This window comes from Hesperophylax consimilis, chromosome 14 (genome assembly GCF_061612785.1).
Source record: "Hesperophylax consimilis isolate HC1 chromosome 14, BYU_Hcon_1.0, whole genome shotgun sequence".
NCBI classification, from domain to species: Eukaryota; Metazoa; Arthropoda; class Insecta; order Trichoptera; family Limnephilidae; genus Hesperophylax; species Hesperophylax consimilis.
This window is the reverse complement of record NC_142849.1, coordinates 3,404,126-3,425,752: the sequence shown is the minus strand read 5'-3', so window position 1 is coordinate 3,425,752 and position 21,627 is coordinate 3,404,126. Positions and strand designations below refer to the sequence as shown.

At 33.3% G+C, this 21,627-nt stretch overlaps 1 protein-coding gene across 9 annotated transcripts in view; it reads right to left on the bottom strand.

Moving 5' to 3' along the window:
- Window positions 1-21,627, bottom strand: part of LOC149417804 (uncharacterized) — a 223,762-nt gene that overhangs the window by 189,855 nt on the left and 12,280 nt on the right. For 2 of the 9 annotated variants that reach the window (XM_089639428.1, XM_089639430.1), the window contains exons 1-2: window positions 9,588-9,976; window positions 3,078-3,347 (exon numbers count right to left, since the gene is read on the bottom strand). In XM_089639428.1, coding sequence (XP_089495554.1) covers window positions 3,078-3,222 — 145 coding nt within the window. In that variant the 5' untranslated portion in view covers window positions 3,223-3,347; window positions 9,588-9,976. Of the gene's footprint in view, window positions 1-809; window positions 1,232-3,077; window positions 3,364-9,587; window positions 9,978-18,034; window positions 18,120-21,627 lie in introns of those variants that run through there. The other 7 variants (XM_089639432.1, XM_089639433.1, XM_089639435.1 and 4 more) reach the window with 6 other exon arrangements.

Below are 21,627 nucleotides of genomic sequence, written 5' to 3'. Positions count from 1 at the left end.
GAGTCAATGCACGCCACTTGCACTATAATATTATGCACGAATTGATCGAAATTGGTGTTTTTCGTTGTTGTTGTTTTTACTTATAAATAAATATAAAGAATCCCCAAAATCATACAAAGTATAGATTCAATGAATTAGTTGTATTACACCAAATGAAGAACGAATAAGTTGTATTACACCAAATGAAAAATGAATTAGTTGTATTACACCAAATGAAGAATGAATTAGTTGTATTACACCAAATGAAGAATGAATTAGCTGTTGTATTACACCAAATGGAGAATGAATTAGTTGTAAAACACCTAAGGTAGATTGATTAGTTGTTGTATTAAACCAAAAGTAGAATGAATTATGTAGTTGTATTAAAACCGAAGGTAGAGATATACAAGTTTTATAACATTGTTTCTATTTTAATACAAGAAAAAAATTTGACTAATCTGGAAACCAGGAAAAAAAATCTCGAAAAGAAAATTGCGACAAAATTCTAATTCATTTTGTCACATGGCAACAGGAAAATTCGTAATGTTATTTATATTATATGCATATTGTACCATCATAACATAACAAATATTATGTTAGACATATTAACAATAGATAAACCATCTGCAAGAAATTCTGTCAGGTAAAATTCAAATGAAAGATTAAGTTCACTCTTAAAACTCAAAGGAAAGATTAGGTTCACTCTTAAAACCATTTTATGGATCGCCATGTCAAATAATGCGTAGTATAAAAATATAAACATATAATGTGACACAACGTAAACTATTTCTAAGGTTTGTTATTACGTGATTTAAAATGTCAGAACTCACCATTGTGTTGATCTCTGGTGGAATTTTTGATTCGCATTTTTATTCATATAACATACTGACACTCAAACACTGGGCATTTATTTATTCAACAGAAATATTAGGCATCTGCAGATAGTAACAGCTTTAACCTTGCATCACAAAACACTGCAACAATCACATTTTGGCGGGTACATGATTTATTTTGCTATCCATAATGCAATGATATTAGTTTCACTTTGATAACACAACAGCAGCTGTCAAAACTTATCGAAATATTATGCTTTATTTTCAAACTTTTGTACAACTCCCGCGTGAAGCGAGTGTTGAATGTAGTCAGTAGGGTTGTTATTGAACACTTGGAATATAATATATTTCACCGAATATTCCTTTTAGAAACAATATTTTCAAGATCGAACCAAGTACATGACAGACCAGCGCGGCGGACTTCTCGCAATGAATCTCGTTCGGAGTGAAGTGCGCCGCAAATGGAAATGCGAATCGTGAGATTCGGGTTCCGGCCGATAGGGGCAAGGCGCGCGTTTTTTCAAAATAAATAATTAATAATGGCTATTGTGTTCAATCACCCTCACATTGTAATTACATAAAAAAGAAAATTATTGAAATAAATAAACCTATAACACGATTCTGATGTGATTTATTTCCGATTTCCTGTTGAATTTTGTATAAAGCGTTTAAAAAAAATCAAGGGATCATTTCACGGAATTAGCACGTTATCTAGTTTGAGGAAAATATTATATTACCAAAAAGTAGTTATATATTAGTTTTTTCATCGCTTTTCATGACTTTATATCACATTTTTAAGATGTGTTGATTTATCGTGGAACCGATAAACACAATAGTATACACAAAAGCAAAAAACTATAGGATTATGGAGTTTAAGTTGAAAAGGGTAAGGGCCGTTATTTTAGGGTAACGAGGGTCAAAACGGGGTTAGATGTAAAATTATTGGCAGATCCTAAATATTATATTTTCAAACGGGTTTAGATGTGGCATTGATGTTAGTTGTTAGATAATATTTTTGTTTTCTCTGGGATCGTCTAATGACCTGACACAGCCATTTGTTGGTGAGAATAGAAAAGGGGTTTTTTTTCTAAGCATTGCTTCATTTTCACCCGCCTTCAAAACCTTCCAAATTTCATTTTAATGTTTATGTTTTCTTAGATTGTCTACTGTTTATTTCATGTATTTGCGTATGTGTCACTCACAGGATGCGGAAAACGCTACAATATATAAAATAATACCACCTTTACGGGATGTGTAAATGAGTGCCAATAATTATTAATTTTAGAAAATAGGTTACATAACTTAGCTTTAAAATTTTTGTTTATGAAAAAAAACAAACATTTCCGGGTTACGAGTAACCTGACAATCTCCTACTACCTTCATTATAGGGGAAAATGTTACTTGTGCAATGATTGAGGACTTAGCTAGAAGGGGATTGAATCCCCGACGACTGGGTGAAAGTTGACAAATTTAGACCTCATATTGTCATTAACTGTTAGGTTAGGCTTAGATTTGGCTGTGCTAGGCTAGGATAGATTAGGTGAGGTTCAGGCTAGGTTAGGCTCAGCTAGGTTAGGTTAGATAACGGTTTAGATTAGTTTACGTTAGATTAAGTTACGTCAATGCGTTTTGACCCCAGCCACGTGATCACAGGATTGTAATTTAGAGTGCGGTTAGGTTGGTTTAGCTTAGGTTATATTTAAGATCCGTATACATGCTCAATCCTACTTGCACAAACTCAAACGTTAAGACGGAAAACGGTATATCGTGTAAAAGTAGAATGGTATATTTTGGCTCCGTTTGGACGAACCTTAAGTTAGCTTAATTTCAGTTAGGTTTAGGTTCGGTTAGGCTAAGCTAGATTAGGTTTTAGGTTACGTTATGGGTTAGGAAACGGACCTAAAAAGTCCTGGGCGGAGCAATTCGAGAAAAAATTGAAGCTGCGGGGTGAGTATGTATGGAAAATGTCAATACCTACTGACATTTTTTTAATGACGCATCCATTTCCTATCTTATCAAATACCTCAAAAAAATCAAAAGCTGTTATAACTGCATTAAGATCACAAAAATAAAATAATTATAATTCATTATGCACCACTTATATACACCACGCATACAAATCAGTTCAAAAGTTAGTCATACAAGATGGCTGCCAGGCAATTTCCCCTCACCCTAGATTTGGCTTCAATGCCATGCTCTGCCATGGGTCAGAATAGTTAATGTTAGGTTAGGTTGTGTAAGGTATGGCAGTGTTATGGGACTCACCTCCTCTGGGGCGGCTAGGGCGGGGCCCGCTCCTGCGGCGGCGGCCCGCCTTGCGCTCGCTCCTCACAGGGCTGGCCCGCCCGCACCTGCCGCGGGAAGTGCACTCGTAGATCTTCATCGCGATGCACATCAACAGCGCGATCATAGTCTTAGCGGACGCTCATTCTCATAAGATACCTCAAGGGGAGGCTGCTGGCTGATGATGATGGCGATTTACTTCCAACACTTCTACTTATTCTTCCAGTTTCTTTTTCAAATTATATTTCTACACTTTATAACATCAACCCTTTATAACATGTTTTTTTAAATGTAATACTTATATTTATATATTTTCTATATTATTTCTTAAAACTTAAAAAATAATATTATGGTTTGACCGAAGATTGAACCTTCCTCTTCAGGAACTGTAGTCGATAATTGTACCAACCTCGCCAAATTCCGATCTGGTATTTATTAGGTATATTAATTGCTTTAATGTCATTCGATTATAGAGAAATGCGTATACGTCCAAAAGTGGATAGAGTGCATTGTCATCGAGTTATCGGGAAGTGGGTTGATTTCCGTTTTCAAAATTTGCCTTAATTCATTACCGAAAACAAAATTAAATTGAAATAGATGTTAAATGATTGAAGACAATATTAGCAATTCCTAAACGAATATTTGAAACAGAAAAATCAGCAAAAGATACGGTTACATCTAGGACTCGAACCCAGGACCCTTGTCTTGCCCGGGCACCGCTCTACCAAATATTCGTTTAGGTATTGCTAATATTGTCTTCAATAATTAAATATTACAATTTGAGGTTATACTCATTAAGTTATTCCAAAAAAATCAAATAGATTTATTTAAAAATGAATTTAACTACTATTTCGTTTTAAAAAATAGTCAATTTAACGTCTTGTTTTCACGCAATGTTATGACATTATAATATTTAAAGTGTCTTTTAGATTATTTTTTTATTATTAAACACAAGTTAAGAACTTAAGAACCTATTTTAGATTCTTAGGTTCACATTTTGAGTTAAATAAGGTAAGAAGAAAAGATTAACCTTAAAACTGTTGCAGCCAAATGAACAATCGTTTATAATATTAACGAAATAACTACTATTATGCATTATTTTCCATTTTCGGAACCTGAAATACTTACTTCTCATTATTATCTAACTGATAAAAAAGATTTTTTTAAACGCGTACTAGCTTTTCTGTATATTTAGTATTTACCCCCGAATATCTCGCTTTTCATTGTTTCTATCTGAAATCCATAAATAAACCACTATGAAGATGTATGGTCTCAATTCAGTACCTACTTAACTACCGTCAAAGATTTCAATGGCAATACTATTTTTTTTTATTTCGTTTCTTATCTACCCGCCGATTTTTTGTTATGGCAAATCTATTTTTGAATTTAGACACTTGCCGACCTACTTATTCAATTTATCATTCAACATTGATTTTATCGAGCATAATTTCCATCATAGTTAATTTATGATGGCTTGAATATGTTTTATCAACAACAGTAAAAACACTTTAAATTATCCCTGGGTTCGTCACCGATCTAGACTCTAGTATGAAATCCTTCTACATTGTTCTAGCTACTACTGCTACAAAAAGAAACATCAATACAATATAACACAATGACATTACCTAACTATTATGGCACTCTCTGAGTATCAAGCGAAAACTGCGGTAATTAAAGTAAACCTGCTATAAAAAAGTATTTCTGTCATATTTTGAGTTGGTTTTGAAAAGTATAAGATTACATATTATTATGAATTACATTGGTGTGGTCCATGTCTGATGATAACTGGTGTTTTAACAATCGATGATGTTATCTTGTTTTCTACGATCACAAATCATTAGCATTCAAGGTCACTACGTCACTTTTAATTTCCAACGTAAACAATAACTTTTCCAAATTGGTTTAGTCTAGAAACACTAATACTATATGGAAATGGCAAACAACGTAAATGCGAGTTGTTTCTATTCCATTGCTTGCGTTTATCGTTACTTTTCTAATCGCTATAAATACAAATGTTTTTTATCCAACTGCGAACTTTCACGTTTTTATTAATTCCTTAAAATGAAGGATAAATGAACGGTATTAGAACAATAATTTAGCGGCCATACACTATTGTTAACTTCTTATTCGATACTGAGAATGTGAAACGATGCATCGTTTCATTTTTAGAAATTTATCATCAAACCGCAAACATAACCACACTGACTTCCTTCAAACATAATAATTTTATGAATATCATTTTCTTCAGTAAAGGGAAAACTTTTTGATAGGATAGCGGAGAGAGTGGTCACAGAAAGACGTCGTACGTGAGATCATCGACGATCGGTATTAATACTAAAAAGACAGAAGATACTACAAAGATGACGTACGTCCTCTATCTGGGACTGTTATAGATATAATACCCGGTTTTGCCCCAGCTTTTACAATAATCGAAACATTAAAAATTGAAAATATGAAACGATGGACGGAAACTACGTTTGGAACAGAAAATAGTTTAGTGTATCTTGAAATGACAGACAGAGGAATCTGTGCAAACTTTATGACGACAAAGCTCACCGTTTGAAGTGTTTTGCTAATTCAAACCTAATAATAATGTTATAAATACACGAAAATATTCTTCAAGTTTATTATATTTTCTAGCTGAATAAGCGTTCTTTACAATAAAGACAAATGAGGCTTTTCTGTAAATAAATACATTTCTATGACTTTGAAAATAAAAAATTCTGATATTTGACGTGGAAATTAGCGGCGCACTTTTCCACAGATAAAAATAAACAATTTGCAAGTGACTAAACGAAAAGATTTCCACGGTGGATGTCTTGACCAGAGTTAATGCGAAAAACCTTTTTTTGAATTTGACACCCACCACCGCATATAGACAGCTTATCTCTCTCTCCACGGCTGAGTTCAGGAACTTTCTTAACAATACAGGAGGTTACGGCGACGTCCTCAACCGTGAGATTCTGGCAGAAAAGAACACGTTTGTGCCAACATTTCGCTGTTAAGAATTATCTATATACTCCGTTTTCGAGATCCAAAATAAATAAGAAGCATCAATAGTATTTGTTATATCTTGTTTAAAAAAATAGATGAAAAAGAGGAGACATGAAATAAATATTGAATATTTTAATTACCACATGAAATTTACGCATAATTCTCAACCATTTCTAGGTAAACTAAAATACTTTCGGCAACGTAATTTCATTAGGTATTAAAAATCCACTTCATTAAAAATTTCAATTGAAAAACGAGTGTTGAATCTCGAAAAGTTATTCTGTGTTTTATGTATGCAATTTGATTATAAAATGCATATCATTAAACCAGGACAGATACCTGTATCTTAATTTTGATCATGTTATTATAAAATCAATGATAATTATAAATCCAATGGTAATTATTCTCCACTGTCCCAAGGGACGCGGATTATACGTAGGTAATGCGAAGAAGCAATGCAGAAACTGTCGTTTGAATTGATTTGATGTTAAATAGTCTGTATTCATGGACTTTGCATAACTTTTCTATCTAAAATATTGTATAGATTATAGATCAACACAATTAATTTCTACTCGCACCCTCATTTTTTTATCTTAAGATATGTAGCATTGAAACATCAATTTAACTCTCAATAGATGCGAAAGAACACCATGTTATTATTTATTTTATATTTTTCAATTATATTGTTGAATTAGAAAAAAAATAATAAATGTGCATTAGTTCGTGGAAAGTCAAAGTGTTTTAAGTAGGTATGTACGTCCTAATAAATAATACCTTAATAAATATGTGTAGTTATCAATTCTATTTTCAAATGGATTCGAACTCATCCTCGTGATATTTTTTACGAAGGGGGAGATGTGCCTAGTAAATGTTTACGGCCAATCAAGGCAAGGACAAATCAAGAAGTCAATTGAACCAATTACATTCGTACAGTGCTATACATATAAACCCCTTACATTTATTACTGACTAGCTGACGTGTACCCGGCATTTATCGGGGTTATGCATGGTTTGGAGAACCTACATTTTTGAGGTTGTAAATCCTGCGAACTATGTGCATTTTTAATGTGAAAATTATTGTTTTGTAGTGTTTGTTTCACTTGAACGTACCATGTCTTCCTCGGGCGTCCTCGACTTATTCTGCCATTCACTTCCACGTCATACATTCTCATTACACCCCTTTCTGTGTTCATCAATTATGCCAAATGCTAACACACGTAAGTAATTGATTAATTTGATCGTCACATGTCTAACTCAGGTGTCGGAGTAGTTAAGGAGTATATAGGGCACAAACAAAGAAACAATATGTTTATAAAAATATATGTCCACAACTTTCAATAGCCTTAGTCAATGGCAACAAAAAAAATCAGAACATCATACTTTAAAAAAAAATTGGTGGCATAATGATAATAGCAGAGCATAATAGCAGAGTTATAAAAGCCTGTTTATTCGATTATTACCGTCCCATAATGGGCAAGTAAAAATATGTTATTATATCATCAATGATGGTTTATTTCAAAGAATTTGAACAATTCATCAAATTTCAAAATAAATATTCAAAGTTATTTTCAAATTCTGTTATTATAATATAATCATAGGCAAGTTGCTCCACGAAACTAGCATAGAAACAAAACTTCAATAGATCTTTCATGGAATTTGAAAATTAGCTTTAAAATTATATTAACTATCAAAATTTTGTGAAACAACCCGTTCTTATGTTAGTCTTTTTTATGAAAAATCTAAGTGCATAATAAATATTACGTTGAAAAAAATGTGCGTAGACTTTCTCAATATTTGTTTCGGTATGTGTATATGTGTTACATACATGCACACATCCAACATGTGGGTATTATTCGATGGTTCGGCTATATTCGTGTTTCGCCAGAGAAAATTCATAATAGAGATTAGCACGATAGACTCTTCAAAAAGCTAACATGCGACATGACTAATTCGTATAACATTTGCTATGGTACAAAGCCAAAAGCATGAATGTGTAAAAATAAAATGGAAGCTTAAATAGGTACCTACTTGTGGGTTTTATTTCTTTAAGTTCTATATTCGAACGACTACTCATCAAAGCAAAATATTGCACGTTACATCTGAAGTGCACTTTAGCGGCCCTCCACATTAGCGTTCAATTTATTATAACATTATTATTAATTTTAATTTGCCAAAAAAGATTTAAGAAATATTTATTGTATTTAGGTTTATCTTTCAACATCCACATTTTTACTAAGTTTATATCAGCTATTTTCGCCCTGTAACTCTTTTTATGTGAAACCGCACAAGAGTCCCAATTGTTCCCAACCGTCTAGGGCCAGTGAGAAAATGGCATCCCCAGTTGGGGTATATTATGAGGCTGGAGGTAGTAGGGAGGGGAAGGAGATGTGTAGTAGAAAGCTGGGAAAGTACCTGGCTGTTCAGATCTGGTCACTAAACATGACTTAAATTATTTCAAACAACGTTTAAAATTATGTGAATCAATGAATGTCTACCACTCTAGAACGTGCCGCAAATATAGGCAAATAATATTAAATTAATGAATTGTAAAGTAATTTAGCAATAATACCTAATAGTAAAAAAATACTTGATCTCTGGTATTTGAACCCACGACCTCCAGATTTGTAGCTAAGGACAGTAACCACTCAACCACGGAATCCGTCAAAATGCATTTATGTGAGGATGCGGTAAAGTTGCATTTTCGGTCGAACCTTAAATTTCGCGATATTTAAACTCTTACAAAATACCTATGGCTGCCGTTAAAGCAAACTGCATGAATAGCCACCTGGGTGTCTTCTAGAGTGTGCATAGATCACTAGATAGTTTAGAAGCTTCTATGGAGGAAGTAACATCGAAAGCAGGTTCAAAATAACTCTCTAGAGAGAGCGATGACACATAAAGGTTAGCTGGACAATCTGATGGAAACAAGCCCAGGTGTGGATGGAGTTGTTCAGGAATATTCACCACTTCATTTTAAAACATACTTTACTAAAACAAATCATAACTAAACTATATAAGTTTATATCTAGGTATCTATTTTTCCTTGGCACGTAAAGACAACCTTGAATTTGGAACGGAAATGAGTAGATATTTCACGGATTATTCTAGAATCTATTCTTTACATTTTACAAATTCTTACAATTTCTTTCAAAATTCCAAGCCAGTGCTATGCATAATAAAGCGATTTGATACAGTATAATATTGTTATATGATGTCTAAGCTTGAGTAATGTAGAGCCGTTAAAAGCTTAGCGGAACCTATTTGGAATCTAGCGCGCATACCCGACTACCGGAAATGCACGAAAGCTTTATTTTTATTTGTCACACAGTTTTTAAATGGTGTTTTTTTTTTTATCACTGTCAACGGTTTTATAGCTTTACACGAGTAGGTACTAGTTTTAAGTAATCAAAGAAGTATCTAAATGATTTAAAAAATATATATATTATTGTATCTATCTACTGACAGTCACTAGGTAGACAGATTATGCTGGAAAACTCACGTCACAATCACAGTTTTATAAGATTCTCTCTAGTTTTTTCAAAGTAATATTTCACAACACTTCATGATTGTTTTTATTTCAACTCCTTAAAAGTCTCGGTAGCACATTTTCCCGACAACACTTGACTTCGCGTCGAATCTTCGAGCTGAAGGTAAACAAACGGCCATCTTGCCCGCACTTGTCGGCCATCTTAGAATTAGAATAGCGCGGGAATGAGTTTTAATTATTATTCGTTCCACTGACAAACTTAATGATGGCCGGCGGCCGGGAGTAGAGACGGTTGCAGACTTGGGACTTGTCGGGGAGACGCGTGGCCTCTGAGACAAACAAACAGATCCCGGTCACGTGGTGATTCCATCGGGTTATATTTAAATTGAAGCATTGGTGTGATTATGCTCGGCCTCTCGGATAGCAGTCTCCAGTCAGTGCAGTGCGGAGTGCGGTACCTACCGACCTCTCTGGGAGCAGTACGGGCGAGGGAACATGCGGGTTGCGGGCTGCGGGCTCCCGCTTCCTATAATAGGGACACCATCACATCTGGCCATGGGGGACCACATTCATCCTATGTTTAGGATCTGATCAGATAAACTGATATTGTGTTGTGAGCGTGTCCGTGTGCCAGGAGTAATCTCATATTTCTCTTAGGTACTGACTTCTTTCGTAATTCTAAATGAATTGAAGGATGCATCAAAAAGTCAAATTTTGCAATTTGTGGATTGGGTGGTTTTTGTATAACATGAAAAACTATCGAATGCGGGTAATCTAATTTCAGTTTATCAATACCCAACTTTCTAGATTTTAGTTTTTTTATTAGAATTGAAAAACCAACCTCAGAAAATAGTTTAATTATTTATTACCTATAGTTTATTAGTCCTAAAAATTCTTTTTAAAATATCTATTTTTTAACATAATAAAATACAAATATTCATTATATATTTTTTTTCAATTTATTTATCTCCGACCGGACCGGTTTCAGACAAATCGCGACCATCTTCAGACTGGTGGAATTCATTACCCCTGGTATGCCGATCGCACCGGGACAGGAGTGCTCCTGGCTTGGGTGGTGCATTCGAATCGTAAAGCTTTTATCTTATTAACATTTTAACCATAAATATTTAGTCACTGTGATTAATATTTCAAAGCTGATAAGTAGAGGTAAGGTTACAGGCTGAAAGTAGTTGCGAAATTCCCAAAGATGCCAGACAGAAAAATATGTGCATATTTCAAGTGCGTCACGCAAAACGGATTCTGGTATTAAAATTTAATTATTCTTCTACGTACACTACACTAAAATAGATAAAGCCTACTATATATTAATGATTTTGTCAGTCAATTACACCAATGTGCATTTTTTCATTTTCGATTTACTTAGTAGGTACTTTGATATTGTCAGTCAATTTGAGCATATCAGTTTTCACGAATATTATGCCTGTAAAAGGAGTCTCCATTACACCATAATATCTGCGCTCCCTATCAATATAACCCGAAAATAAACTGATCCATGTTCTGCTGGTGTGATTATTAATATCCAGGCTCATACGAAGCCACTGGAAATTGAACGCGTCACCAACGAAGCAACAAACAAACAACGTTTTTAAACCAAACTTATAATTATATTGCTACTCCTTGACGTATTTTATGTTCATAGCACAGACATTCATATGTCTGTGGTTCATAGGGTGTTGAATAGCTTGGAACAGTACTTTGAACTATATAAGTATTTATTCAGAAAAGCCACAACACAAAACACTACAAGGCAAGTTCTATCGAGAATTGCCTCATGAAAGAGGTTGCCTAACGCTATCAGATTTGGATCATGAATGCATAATTTATTTTTCCTACGTTGGGAAGTTATGCCTGCGAATAATTAAGATACAATTTGCCACACAGAACGGTTCGTGTAATAATTTTCAAATTTTACGTTCATAAAGAAGAAAGTACTTGAGTCCACGTCTACCCAAAACTAATCTACTTGTGGGTAGGTACGGGAATTATATGTACATTTAAAGTACCTTCCTAATATGAAAAACGGGATTAAACCACGATTATGTGTCTACCCTTGACTTTTTTTCTTTTTATTTATTATCGCGCTAGCTGTACGTAACAGATGTGTCAAAAAAACAATTTTAGTAAGAACTTTATTGTTGTAAAGTTAAAAATAAGTTGTGTTTTCTGTTTACGTGAAACTTCTTTTGGCAGGCCTATGGGGGTAACACCGACTATTGATGCAGTATGTTCGCTTCTATTCTCACTAAAATTGGCAATGGATCTATGATGATTATGATTAATTTTTAATTCTCAATATTCTATATAAATTATATTCTATTCTCATTGGTGTATATTTTAATAATAATAAAATAATTGTTTTATTATCACAAATATAAAGAATTGTTTTCCTTCATTTTAACTTCGATATCGCTGTTTCTAATTTTAAGCCCCCTTTACGCAATAATAATTCATAAAAAATGGCTTTACACAAAACCATGACTTATTTTTATAACCCCAATATATAATTCATGGCAGAAACATTAGAAGCAGTCCCTGCGTGTTGGCCCTTATTTATTTACTTCCTAGTTCGTTACTATGCTATTATTTAGTCAATATTCGCGACGATTGCGAATCCTATATAACATATTTTATATCTTTCTCTTACGCCTTGTTTCTTCAGGTGAAAACAAAAAAGAAAATATTTTAAATATGTACTGAAAACCAGATGAAATACTTTTTATTTTATAGTGATGATGAATAGCAACAAAAAATATTACAATGTATGTAGTGTGTAGATAGGTATCTACTTATTCCTAACTCAATTTAAATTCACACTTCACAGCTACAGTAAGGTGACTTTCCTAAAAAATTAGCTAAACCGTTGATAAAATTATTCACATGCATCGTCTGATTCATACCCTTCTGATTCTCTCTCGTGACATGACACACAAGTATTTTGTTCACTTGATCGTGCTATGGCTTTCTCGGGCATCCCCAACTTATACCATTCACATTGACGTCAGATATATTAACCTTGCAACCCTTTCATAGTTCATTCACTTTACACGCCCAAACCATCTAAGTTCAATTTCTCACACGAGCAAACATAGTTTAACTTTCAGCCTTCCTTTGCCAGTTCCATGCCTCACTGCCATACATCAGGGTAGGTACTTCTTTGGAAAAAAAATTGTTAGCACCAACCGCGAGTTTCCTGCACTTACCCTTCTTCCAATGTCCTCATAAGCATTATCACCTCTCTAGAATATACTTCCCAAATACACAAACTAATCCATCTGCTCCAAGTATTCATCATACACAAATATATTGTTCATTCATATAAGTGATATTATCAATTGTGAATTCCATTATCTCATTTTGAGTGCTATTTGGTCTCCGAAAAAATAGTATTTCTTATGATAAATAATCTATTTGATCACAAGTGTTTGCGTCGCGTATTCAGACATTAACTTCGAGTGACGTCAAGATGATGAAATATAAGATGAATGAATTTTTTTTCTACTTTCGCGAGATGATTTCTTTTTATAGTTTTCCGTCACTACGATTCAGGCCACGACGATTTTCCTCATAAAATACGTTATAGTTTTAGGTCGCAAATACGATCTTTCGTGAAGCACACATTTGATTCTTGATCAAACCATTTCGTAATATTATGTGGATTATAAAATGTTTTATCTTCAAAATTCACAACGCTTTATGTTAGAAGATTGTTTGATTACCCCTTGGATTTTATCCATCTGAATAGTTTTGATATATCTTCATGATATCTACACCAAAACTAAACGCATACAACCACCACGAGGATTAAAGCTTCCAACACGATATCGCTTCTATATACATAAACACAAATCTACACATTTGCCCTGATGATGGAAACTGTCCGAAACGTTGGCTAAAGAAGGAGGAAGTGAAGCACGGCATAATCACCCAAAAATAAATAGCAATAAAAGTTTATGATGTACTAGCTGACGTGGACCGGCGTTGCTCGACTTTTCTCTACTTTCAATATATTATGTATATAATATCCATGTACTATATACAGGGTGTATCGGCACTAACCCGAGAAACTTTAACCAGCTATTCCTTAGCACATTTGGAGTAAAAAATGTTATAGGCACTTTAAAAATAAAAAATAATAAAAAATATAAATAAAAATTTCCACACTACATCACTGTCATTGGCATTGCTTTTCGTGTTCAACAGCTGTTATAAGCAAGTATGTCGAAAAGCGTCTTCGCTCTTTCGCACACACTAAATAATAATAGTTAAAAATGAGACGAATGGTGCCGTGCCATTTCGTTGTGATTGTAAAAGCGCGCCAATATAGGTACACACGTACATTATTCAATGGAATTCGAATAAAATATTGCCAGATGGGTTTTCAAACTTTGACAAAGAATAAAATAGTGGTGACATGTGGTGAAAATATGAATAGTAAATTTTTTATTAAAAAAACACGTTACCGGACAGCAAAGTGCACATAAGATTTTTACTCCAAATATGCTAAGGAATAGCTGGTTAAAGTTTGTCGGGTACGTGCCGATACACCCTGTATATATAAACCTTCCGGAAGAAATTCTCTAAATGATGTGCGAAAACCCTATCAAACTCCGTTGCATAGTCTTTTTCTTCTTTTTTCGTATGGTGCATAGTTTAGAAGAACTGAGCGCACAAACAGACTTTGTTTCATACTATTTAGAGATTTTTAAATTTATTTTTGCAATAGTTTTATAAGTAAAACCTCAAATTGTAATATTTAATTATTGAAGATATTAGAAACTCTCCAACGAAAATTTCAAGAAGATTCGGTCAAAATGAGAAAATCATTCGTTAGGCCTGCTATCCCGTTTTTAACCGGATTACCAATAATTTGAAAAGATTCTTAATAAATTATCAATACTCATTTTTCTTCGTGTATCTTTGAATTTAAATGAAATTTTTCAATTTGTAGATGCGACCGCATCTGTTTCTGATTTTCGTTTCATTATTGTCTTCAATGATTAAAGTTTATAGACACATACAGTACCTACTATTTTGATATAATATCTCAAGGAAAACCATATGCCAAACTTACGCACATGAGTAGTCAAATGAGAGTAGGTACCTACTTAATATAGCATTTTGTATTTACATCATTACATTAGTAATAGATTGAACTCTGCCTCAAGGGGTTAATTATAAAAGAACATCCACGAAGGGAATTACGAGGGACGTAAGCCACTTATTACGATATCAGATAAATTAATTTATTCCGTGGACTCAGTTAATTCATCCATAAGCAACAACATCTAACAACGTCCTGTTAATTCATCCGTAAGCAACAACATCTAACAACGTCCTGTTAATTCATCCGCAAGCAACAACATCTAACAAACATAACAGCAAAGCGTTTGATAAGGTTTGCCATAAAATTCTTGTTAGCAAGCTGGCGAAAATTGGCATAACCGGTAACGTACTATCCTGGTTTAAGAATTATCTGTCTAATCGAGAGCTTACTGTCTGCATTAAAAGTCAACTGTCTTACACTTTTACAGCTACAAGTGGCGTGCCCCAGGGGTCACATCTAGGACCTATTCTTTTCAACATATTTATAAATGACGTTACAAATGTATTTAAACGTGTCTTTATTTTGATTTTCGCAGATGATATGAAAATTTACCGAATTATTGACAATATTAATGACTGCTTATTATTACAATCAAATCTCATTAGCTTTTCTGATTGGTGTATCCTAAATAAATTAACCCTTAATGTAAAAAAGTGTCAAGTCATGAAATTTTATAGGAAAAAAACCCATTGATTTTCACATACTGTATGATTAATGAAGTCTTAGGACGGGTTGTTTCGGAGAATCTGAACAATTCATCAAATTTCAACGTTCATTTTCGGGTTCTGTGAAAGTCTTAGTCAAGTTCTGTTTTTATATCATTGTAGGCTAGTTGCTTGACAAAACTGAAATAAAAACAGAACTTGAAAAAATCTTTCACAGAACTTGAAAATGAACATTGAAATTTGATGAATTGTTCAGATTCTCCGAAACAACCCGTCCTTAGTATCTGTACCCGAAATAAAAGATCTGGGGATAATATTTGACACCAAATTAACATTTATCTCCCACATTAACAATATAACCACTAAAGCGATGCAAATGTTGGGTTTCATATTAAGAACTTCAAAAGATTTCAAAAATTTAAAAACTTTAAAAATATTGTATTCATCCATTGTCAGAAGCCATTTAGAATTCAACTCAACCATTTGGAATCCATTTTACAATATTCATGAAAAATCTATCGAGCGAATCCAACATAAATTTTTACGAAACATAAATTATAGATTAGGTATTCCTATTGAAAAAATTAACTACACCTCACTGTTGAAAGTCATGGGCCTTGCCACATTAAAAGAAAGAAGAACATGTTCCGATCTATTTTTTCTTTATAAAATTGTTAATAACATGTTTGACTCCCCTGAACTCCTTAGGTTGATCGACTTCCATGTGCCTAGTAGAACGGTTCGTCAGAAGGTACCTTACCATTGTAACATTGCAGGTACCAAAGCAGAAATAAATTCAGTAATGAACCGACTACACAGTGCAGGGAATAAATATTGCGTGAACACTAACGGTACTGAATGTCTATCAGCCTATAAACACATTATTATTAAATCTGTATGTCAAATATGAACTTGACAAACATTAAACGGGGTATGTGCGAACTATTTCTACTACTCTGCAAACTATTTTTATACTTTCCTATAATCATTACCATTGATTTGGAGGATTTTGGCAGATTCTTTATTTTTAATCTCAATTATTTGTACCTATATTTTGTTAACTCGGATATTTTTTTATATTATTTTGTATAACATATATTTATCATATAAGATCTGTATAATTAAAAAAAATATATAAATAAATAAAGATGTACATTATTATCTGTAAAATGGGCGTTTAAATAAATAAATAAATATGACAAGAAGGCGTTTTCCAACTTTACTACTTTTTATTACTATTATTATTATATGCCTATGTAACTACTTTTATTTTTAACAATTAGCACTAAACATTGATCACAGTATTTGATCAACCCGTGTATCTACATATTGTACACAAAGTATTTCAAATTATTAATACTAATGTGCAAAAAAATATGTATTTTCTAAATTTTTTATAAATTCTTGTAAGCTTACCTAGACTGCTGCATTTAAAAATATTATTAAATATTTCAATATTCGAAAATCCAACGCTTTCGATCATGTTATAAATAACCTAATTTTCCACATTATGCAATAAAATTATAACCGAAAATGGGTTCGTAAGTAGGAGATTTTGAACTTTAAAGCAGTCTTCATAGGCCTTATACATTATTTTTTCTGGGCTTATAAAAAGACTTACCTATCTAAAAAATACTCGATTATTTTAAAGGCCATACTCTACTCGCAGTATTCAATCAAAGCATCTGAAACATTTCTAGGCGACCAAATTTTCAAACCAAAAACACATGATTTTGCATTACTACGTAGTGCATCGTCTTAAGGAAAATAACAATCGCACGAACAATTGTTTAATTTAAAAAATATTAATTTACAGTATGAAATGCATACATGTAAAGATAACATAAAAATAATAATGGATCCCAGTCCAAGCAAAACAGCCAAAACGTGATCTGTCATTTTATTTACAGCATTTGTAGCTGGAATTAAGGAAGCATAAAAAATAGACACCATGTGGAATATCCTTCACAAGCGATACGCAAAATACGAGGCGATTTTTTTGACAAAATCAAGAGATATTCATTGCCCACAGGATTTCGTATGATGTTAATTTTTAACATCAATTTTGAAATGCAGTTCACGTGTTTGTTTTCTTGCGTACCTACCCACTACGTACAATGAAAACATTGTAAAAGGCCTTACACACCTCCCTGCAATCGGAGGCAATATCGGGGCAGTGGTGGGGAGCACTCTAGATCGCTTCCTTGATCACCCCGTGAGTAGACAAATCGGGACGGGCGACCCCACGATATCAGTTATAATAATATATAAGATAAGTTCTTCGGGTCTGCTGGTTCCAGTACTCTCATTACATTCATGTGGCAAAAATTACAACGATTCATCAACTAGTTTTTCACCCAAATCTTCCTTATCTTTTTTACATAATTGCACACAAGAAAGCGCCACAGCGATTCCAATTTTCTGATGTTTGGAAAGTGTTAGCGCCATCTTGAACGACCAGCGCTTTGGTGCACGATCAGTAGTTTTACTCTGCGGCCGGGGCGGTTGTGTAGAGAAGACGCCGGAGGTAGGTAAGGCCTTTAAGTAATTCGTAATTATCTGTATTTGGCATCCAATTGTTTTTATTTATAGACCTATGTTATTAGAAACGAAAGGGAAAAAGGGACATATAATTTATATTTTTATAAAAACAAGTTTGGTGAACTTACCCAACAAGCCGAGGGCCAGAACATCTGATCCTTTATCCATTTTCTGCGGAGTGTGTCATGCCTTGGTTTGATCATTGACTCCTATCTGTAATTCAAAAAGTTTATATTTGAGGAAACCTTAAAAAATCTTAGCATTAACACAACACCCATTAGCCTCCCATAATATATCCCAGTTCGCCACACGCATAAATGACCGCCAGTTTTATGGCCGCATTCGCGAATAATCGTTGAAAATATACTCCACCTTTGACGTTATGGCTATACTTAATTGAATCCCGCAAAATGATTTGAAATTTTCACGGCCAAAAGTATTATACTGGGTTATTTTTACGGTATTATGCCGTGTTGCGCTAACTCCTTCTTTATTCAATGTTTCGGACAGCTTTAAGTGTCATCATCAGGGCAGATGTGTAAAAGAAGGAGGTAGCGTAACACGGCATAATACCCCAAAAATAAAAATAATAAACTGGGATCCCCCAAAGTTTTGCGGCATGCACGAGGAATATGGTGTATAATAAACCATTAGTTCGATTTGTCACAAGTTGTAAAATTACACTTTGTAATATATTTAATTTTAAATATAATTAAAAATTCGCCAGTTGTAAAAGAGTATAATTATGATCCCACTTGCCTAACACTGAAGAGATAAACCTGAAGAAGCATGATAGAAGTGAATTATTGTGCCTCGTCTTCAACAGATTTGTGTATTTACGAGTACATTGTGTAATATTAAACAAAATATTTTTGCTATTTGTTTTTGGGGTGTTATGTCGTGTTGCGCTAACTCCTTCTTTAGCCAACGTTTCGGACAGCATTGCAGTGTCCATCATCAGGGCAGATGTGTTATTGTGTTATTGTTAATAACACATCTGCCCTGATGATGGACACTGCAATGCTGTCCGAAACGTTGGCTAAAGAAGGAGTTAGCGCAACACGGCATAACACCCCAAAAACAAATAGCAAAAATACTTTTGGCCGTGAAAATCTTAAATCATATTTAAACAAAATATATTTAAATTTTAAGTATATTAAATATCCGTCAGTTGGCAAATACTATAATTATGTAGTAGGTACTACTTGCTGAACACTGAAGAGATAGATTAAGCCGATAGAAGTAAGTTATTGTGCTTGATGTGCCCGAAATTAAAGACTTTTTTATGAAAGTTTTCTAACGACCGTGAAATCTGTTGAATTAATGTGGGTCGGAAAAACTCCATTATCATTATCATCAACGAGTGATTGTTGCGCGTCAAGAGAGGATTGCCTGGACATACGCCAGGCAAGACAATCGATATTTCAACTACACTCGGTACCTAAAAAAATGTTTTTTAACAATGTTACTGATTTGTGATGAAGCCGTTTTGGTGAAACCTTCCAAAGACTTCTTATTTTTTCAAAGTATTAACTATGTATTGTTATCAGTTTAAATTTTTAGAACTTCATTTTAATTTGTGGTTTTTCTTTTATCTTTCTTCTTCTATCTATATAAAAAAAGTAAATGTTCGTCTGTTAAAAATCTTAAATCTCCAAAAGTTCTTTACCGATTGCTTTGAAATTTTCACACAACATTGCATTCGAATAGGCGTATGTTTTTATATACTTATATTATACAGGGTGTCCGGAAACTCGTAGTACAAGCGGGAAACTGGTGAATCTACATCACATTTGGAGTCGATTTTATAGTATATTTTTTTTTTATTTGAGCTTTCGTTATCGAGTAAATCGAGTTTGAAGTTGATTTTTTTTTTTTTTTTTTTTTTAATCAAATTCTTATAAATTATTACTGAAGATCAAAGTACCCAACTAATTAAAACTATTTGAAAGTAAAACAAATGAAGAAACTCGGATTTGAAGCATTATTTTGAAATCACCCTTCATTTAACCCGGTGTAATCATAAAATATTTCTGCTCTGCAGGGTTAAAACATCTGTTATTCAACCATAAACACCAGAAAAAATTTTAACCCTAAAATAGCGGAAAAATATTTTTTTTTGTTTTTTTTTTTTTGAAAATGCTCAAATCAAAAAACTTTATGTTTTTTTGGGTTCCCCATGTGGTGTAGATTCTCCAGTTTCCCGCTTGTACTACGAGTTTCCGGACACCGTGTATAGATGTTACCTGTGACAGGTAAAAACAAGTTTTTTTTTAAACAGCGCCATCCGTTGGATGTGAAAGCGATACGCGCTATTTTATCTCTATCTGCACAGACAGACTGAGCCACAGCAACGCGTGGCGGGGTACAACTATTTATTGCTATTAAGGAATAGAGCCGCCACCTTCTGACTAAAAGAATATTATTGTGTATCAATTGCAATTACAAACTTGCAAGCAGTCAGTATTGAAATTAGGGGTTGGCTGAATTGCTAAGTATGTAGATCAGTTTATACAAACTTAGGTTCTCGATTGTAAACTTCTGTTATATCAGAGGGTACCGTGACATCTCAGGACAGTGGCAATTCAATACACTTTTGAAAAGTCATTAAATCATTATTAAAGGGCTACGTTTTTTTAATTGGCCTAAAAATCTAACCTAACGTAACCTATTTTCTTGTTATTTTTCATCACTTTTTATGACTTTATATCACTTTTCAAGAGTGTGTTTAGGCCACTGTCTTTTTAAACGTAAGAAGTATTTTTTAAGATCCTCAAATTTGCTCGATTATTTTAGTTAAAAAAATTACAAGATATTACATAATAATATTTGTGTTACATGGATTATATTTTGGATGTAGAATTTCGTAATAGATTCTAGGCAATATGTTTTTTGTTATAAATTTATAGAGTTTTTATTATTTCAATCGTAACCTAAAAACATTTTAGAAGCAATGAGTTATTAGACAATACGAAATAAACATAAGAAATTATTCATTTGGATTTACTATACTAAAAATAATTTCGAATATGAGATACCTATCTACAAAATATCCCCCCCCCCCCCCACCCCCCCCCCCCTAACTGCAGCCATGTACCATTGCAAATAAATTTTCACAAAAACCTAAATCTTATTTTCCAACAATCTAATTTAAACTCATGATGAAAGAGAACGGGGCCCGGAGTTCTGTATGCCACTGTATCAAAAAGCAAAAAGCAGCTACAATCAGAATAAGAGACCAGTGCATTACGGATAGACATTGTCGTGAAATTATATTTAACTGAATTTACCAACAAAATGATTGTGTTATGTTTATTAAATTAAAGAAAAATGGTAGAGCCTGCAGACGAGCTGCCAGGTGGTAACTTGCGTGACTACTTCTTTTTCTTATTATTAAAATACTAGCAATATCTATGTTTTGTAATAACAATACTATACTGAATACTGTTACTGAATTAAATTTTGAAAAAATCATGTGACAACAATTAATATTAATAAATAACTAATAACCGCATAAAAAAAACAATATTTTATTATAATCGTTGTGCTTTCTTTTTATAGATTCGAGTAACTACCTAATATGCGATTACTTCGGAAATTGATGACAGTTTATATTCACATCTAATCAACGATTATATAAAAAATAATAATAATTGGACGATGTTGTTTCTAAATATTAGGTACGTAACAACCAACCTATCTGTAGGTTATTGTTTAATAA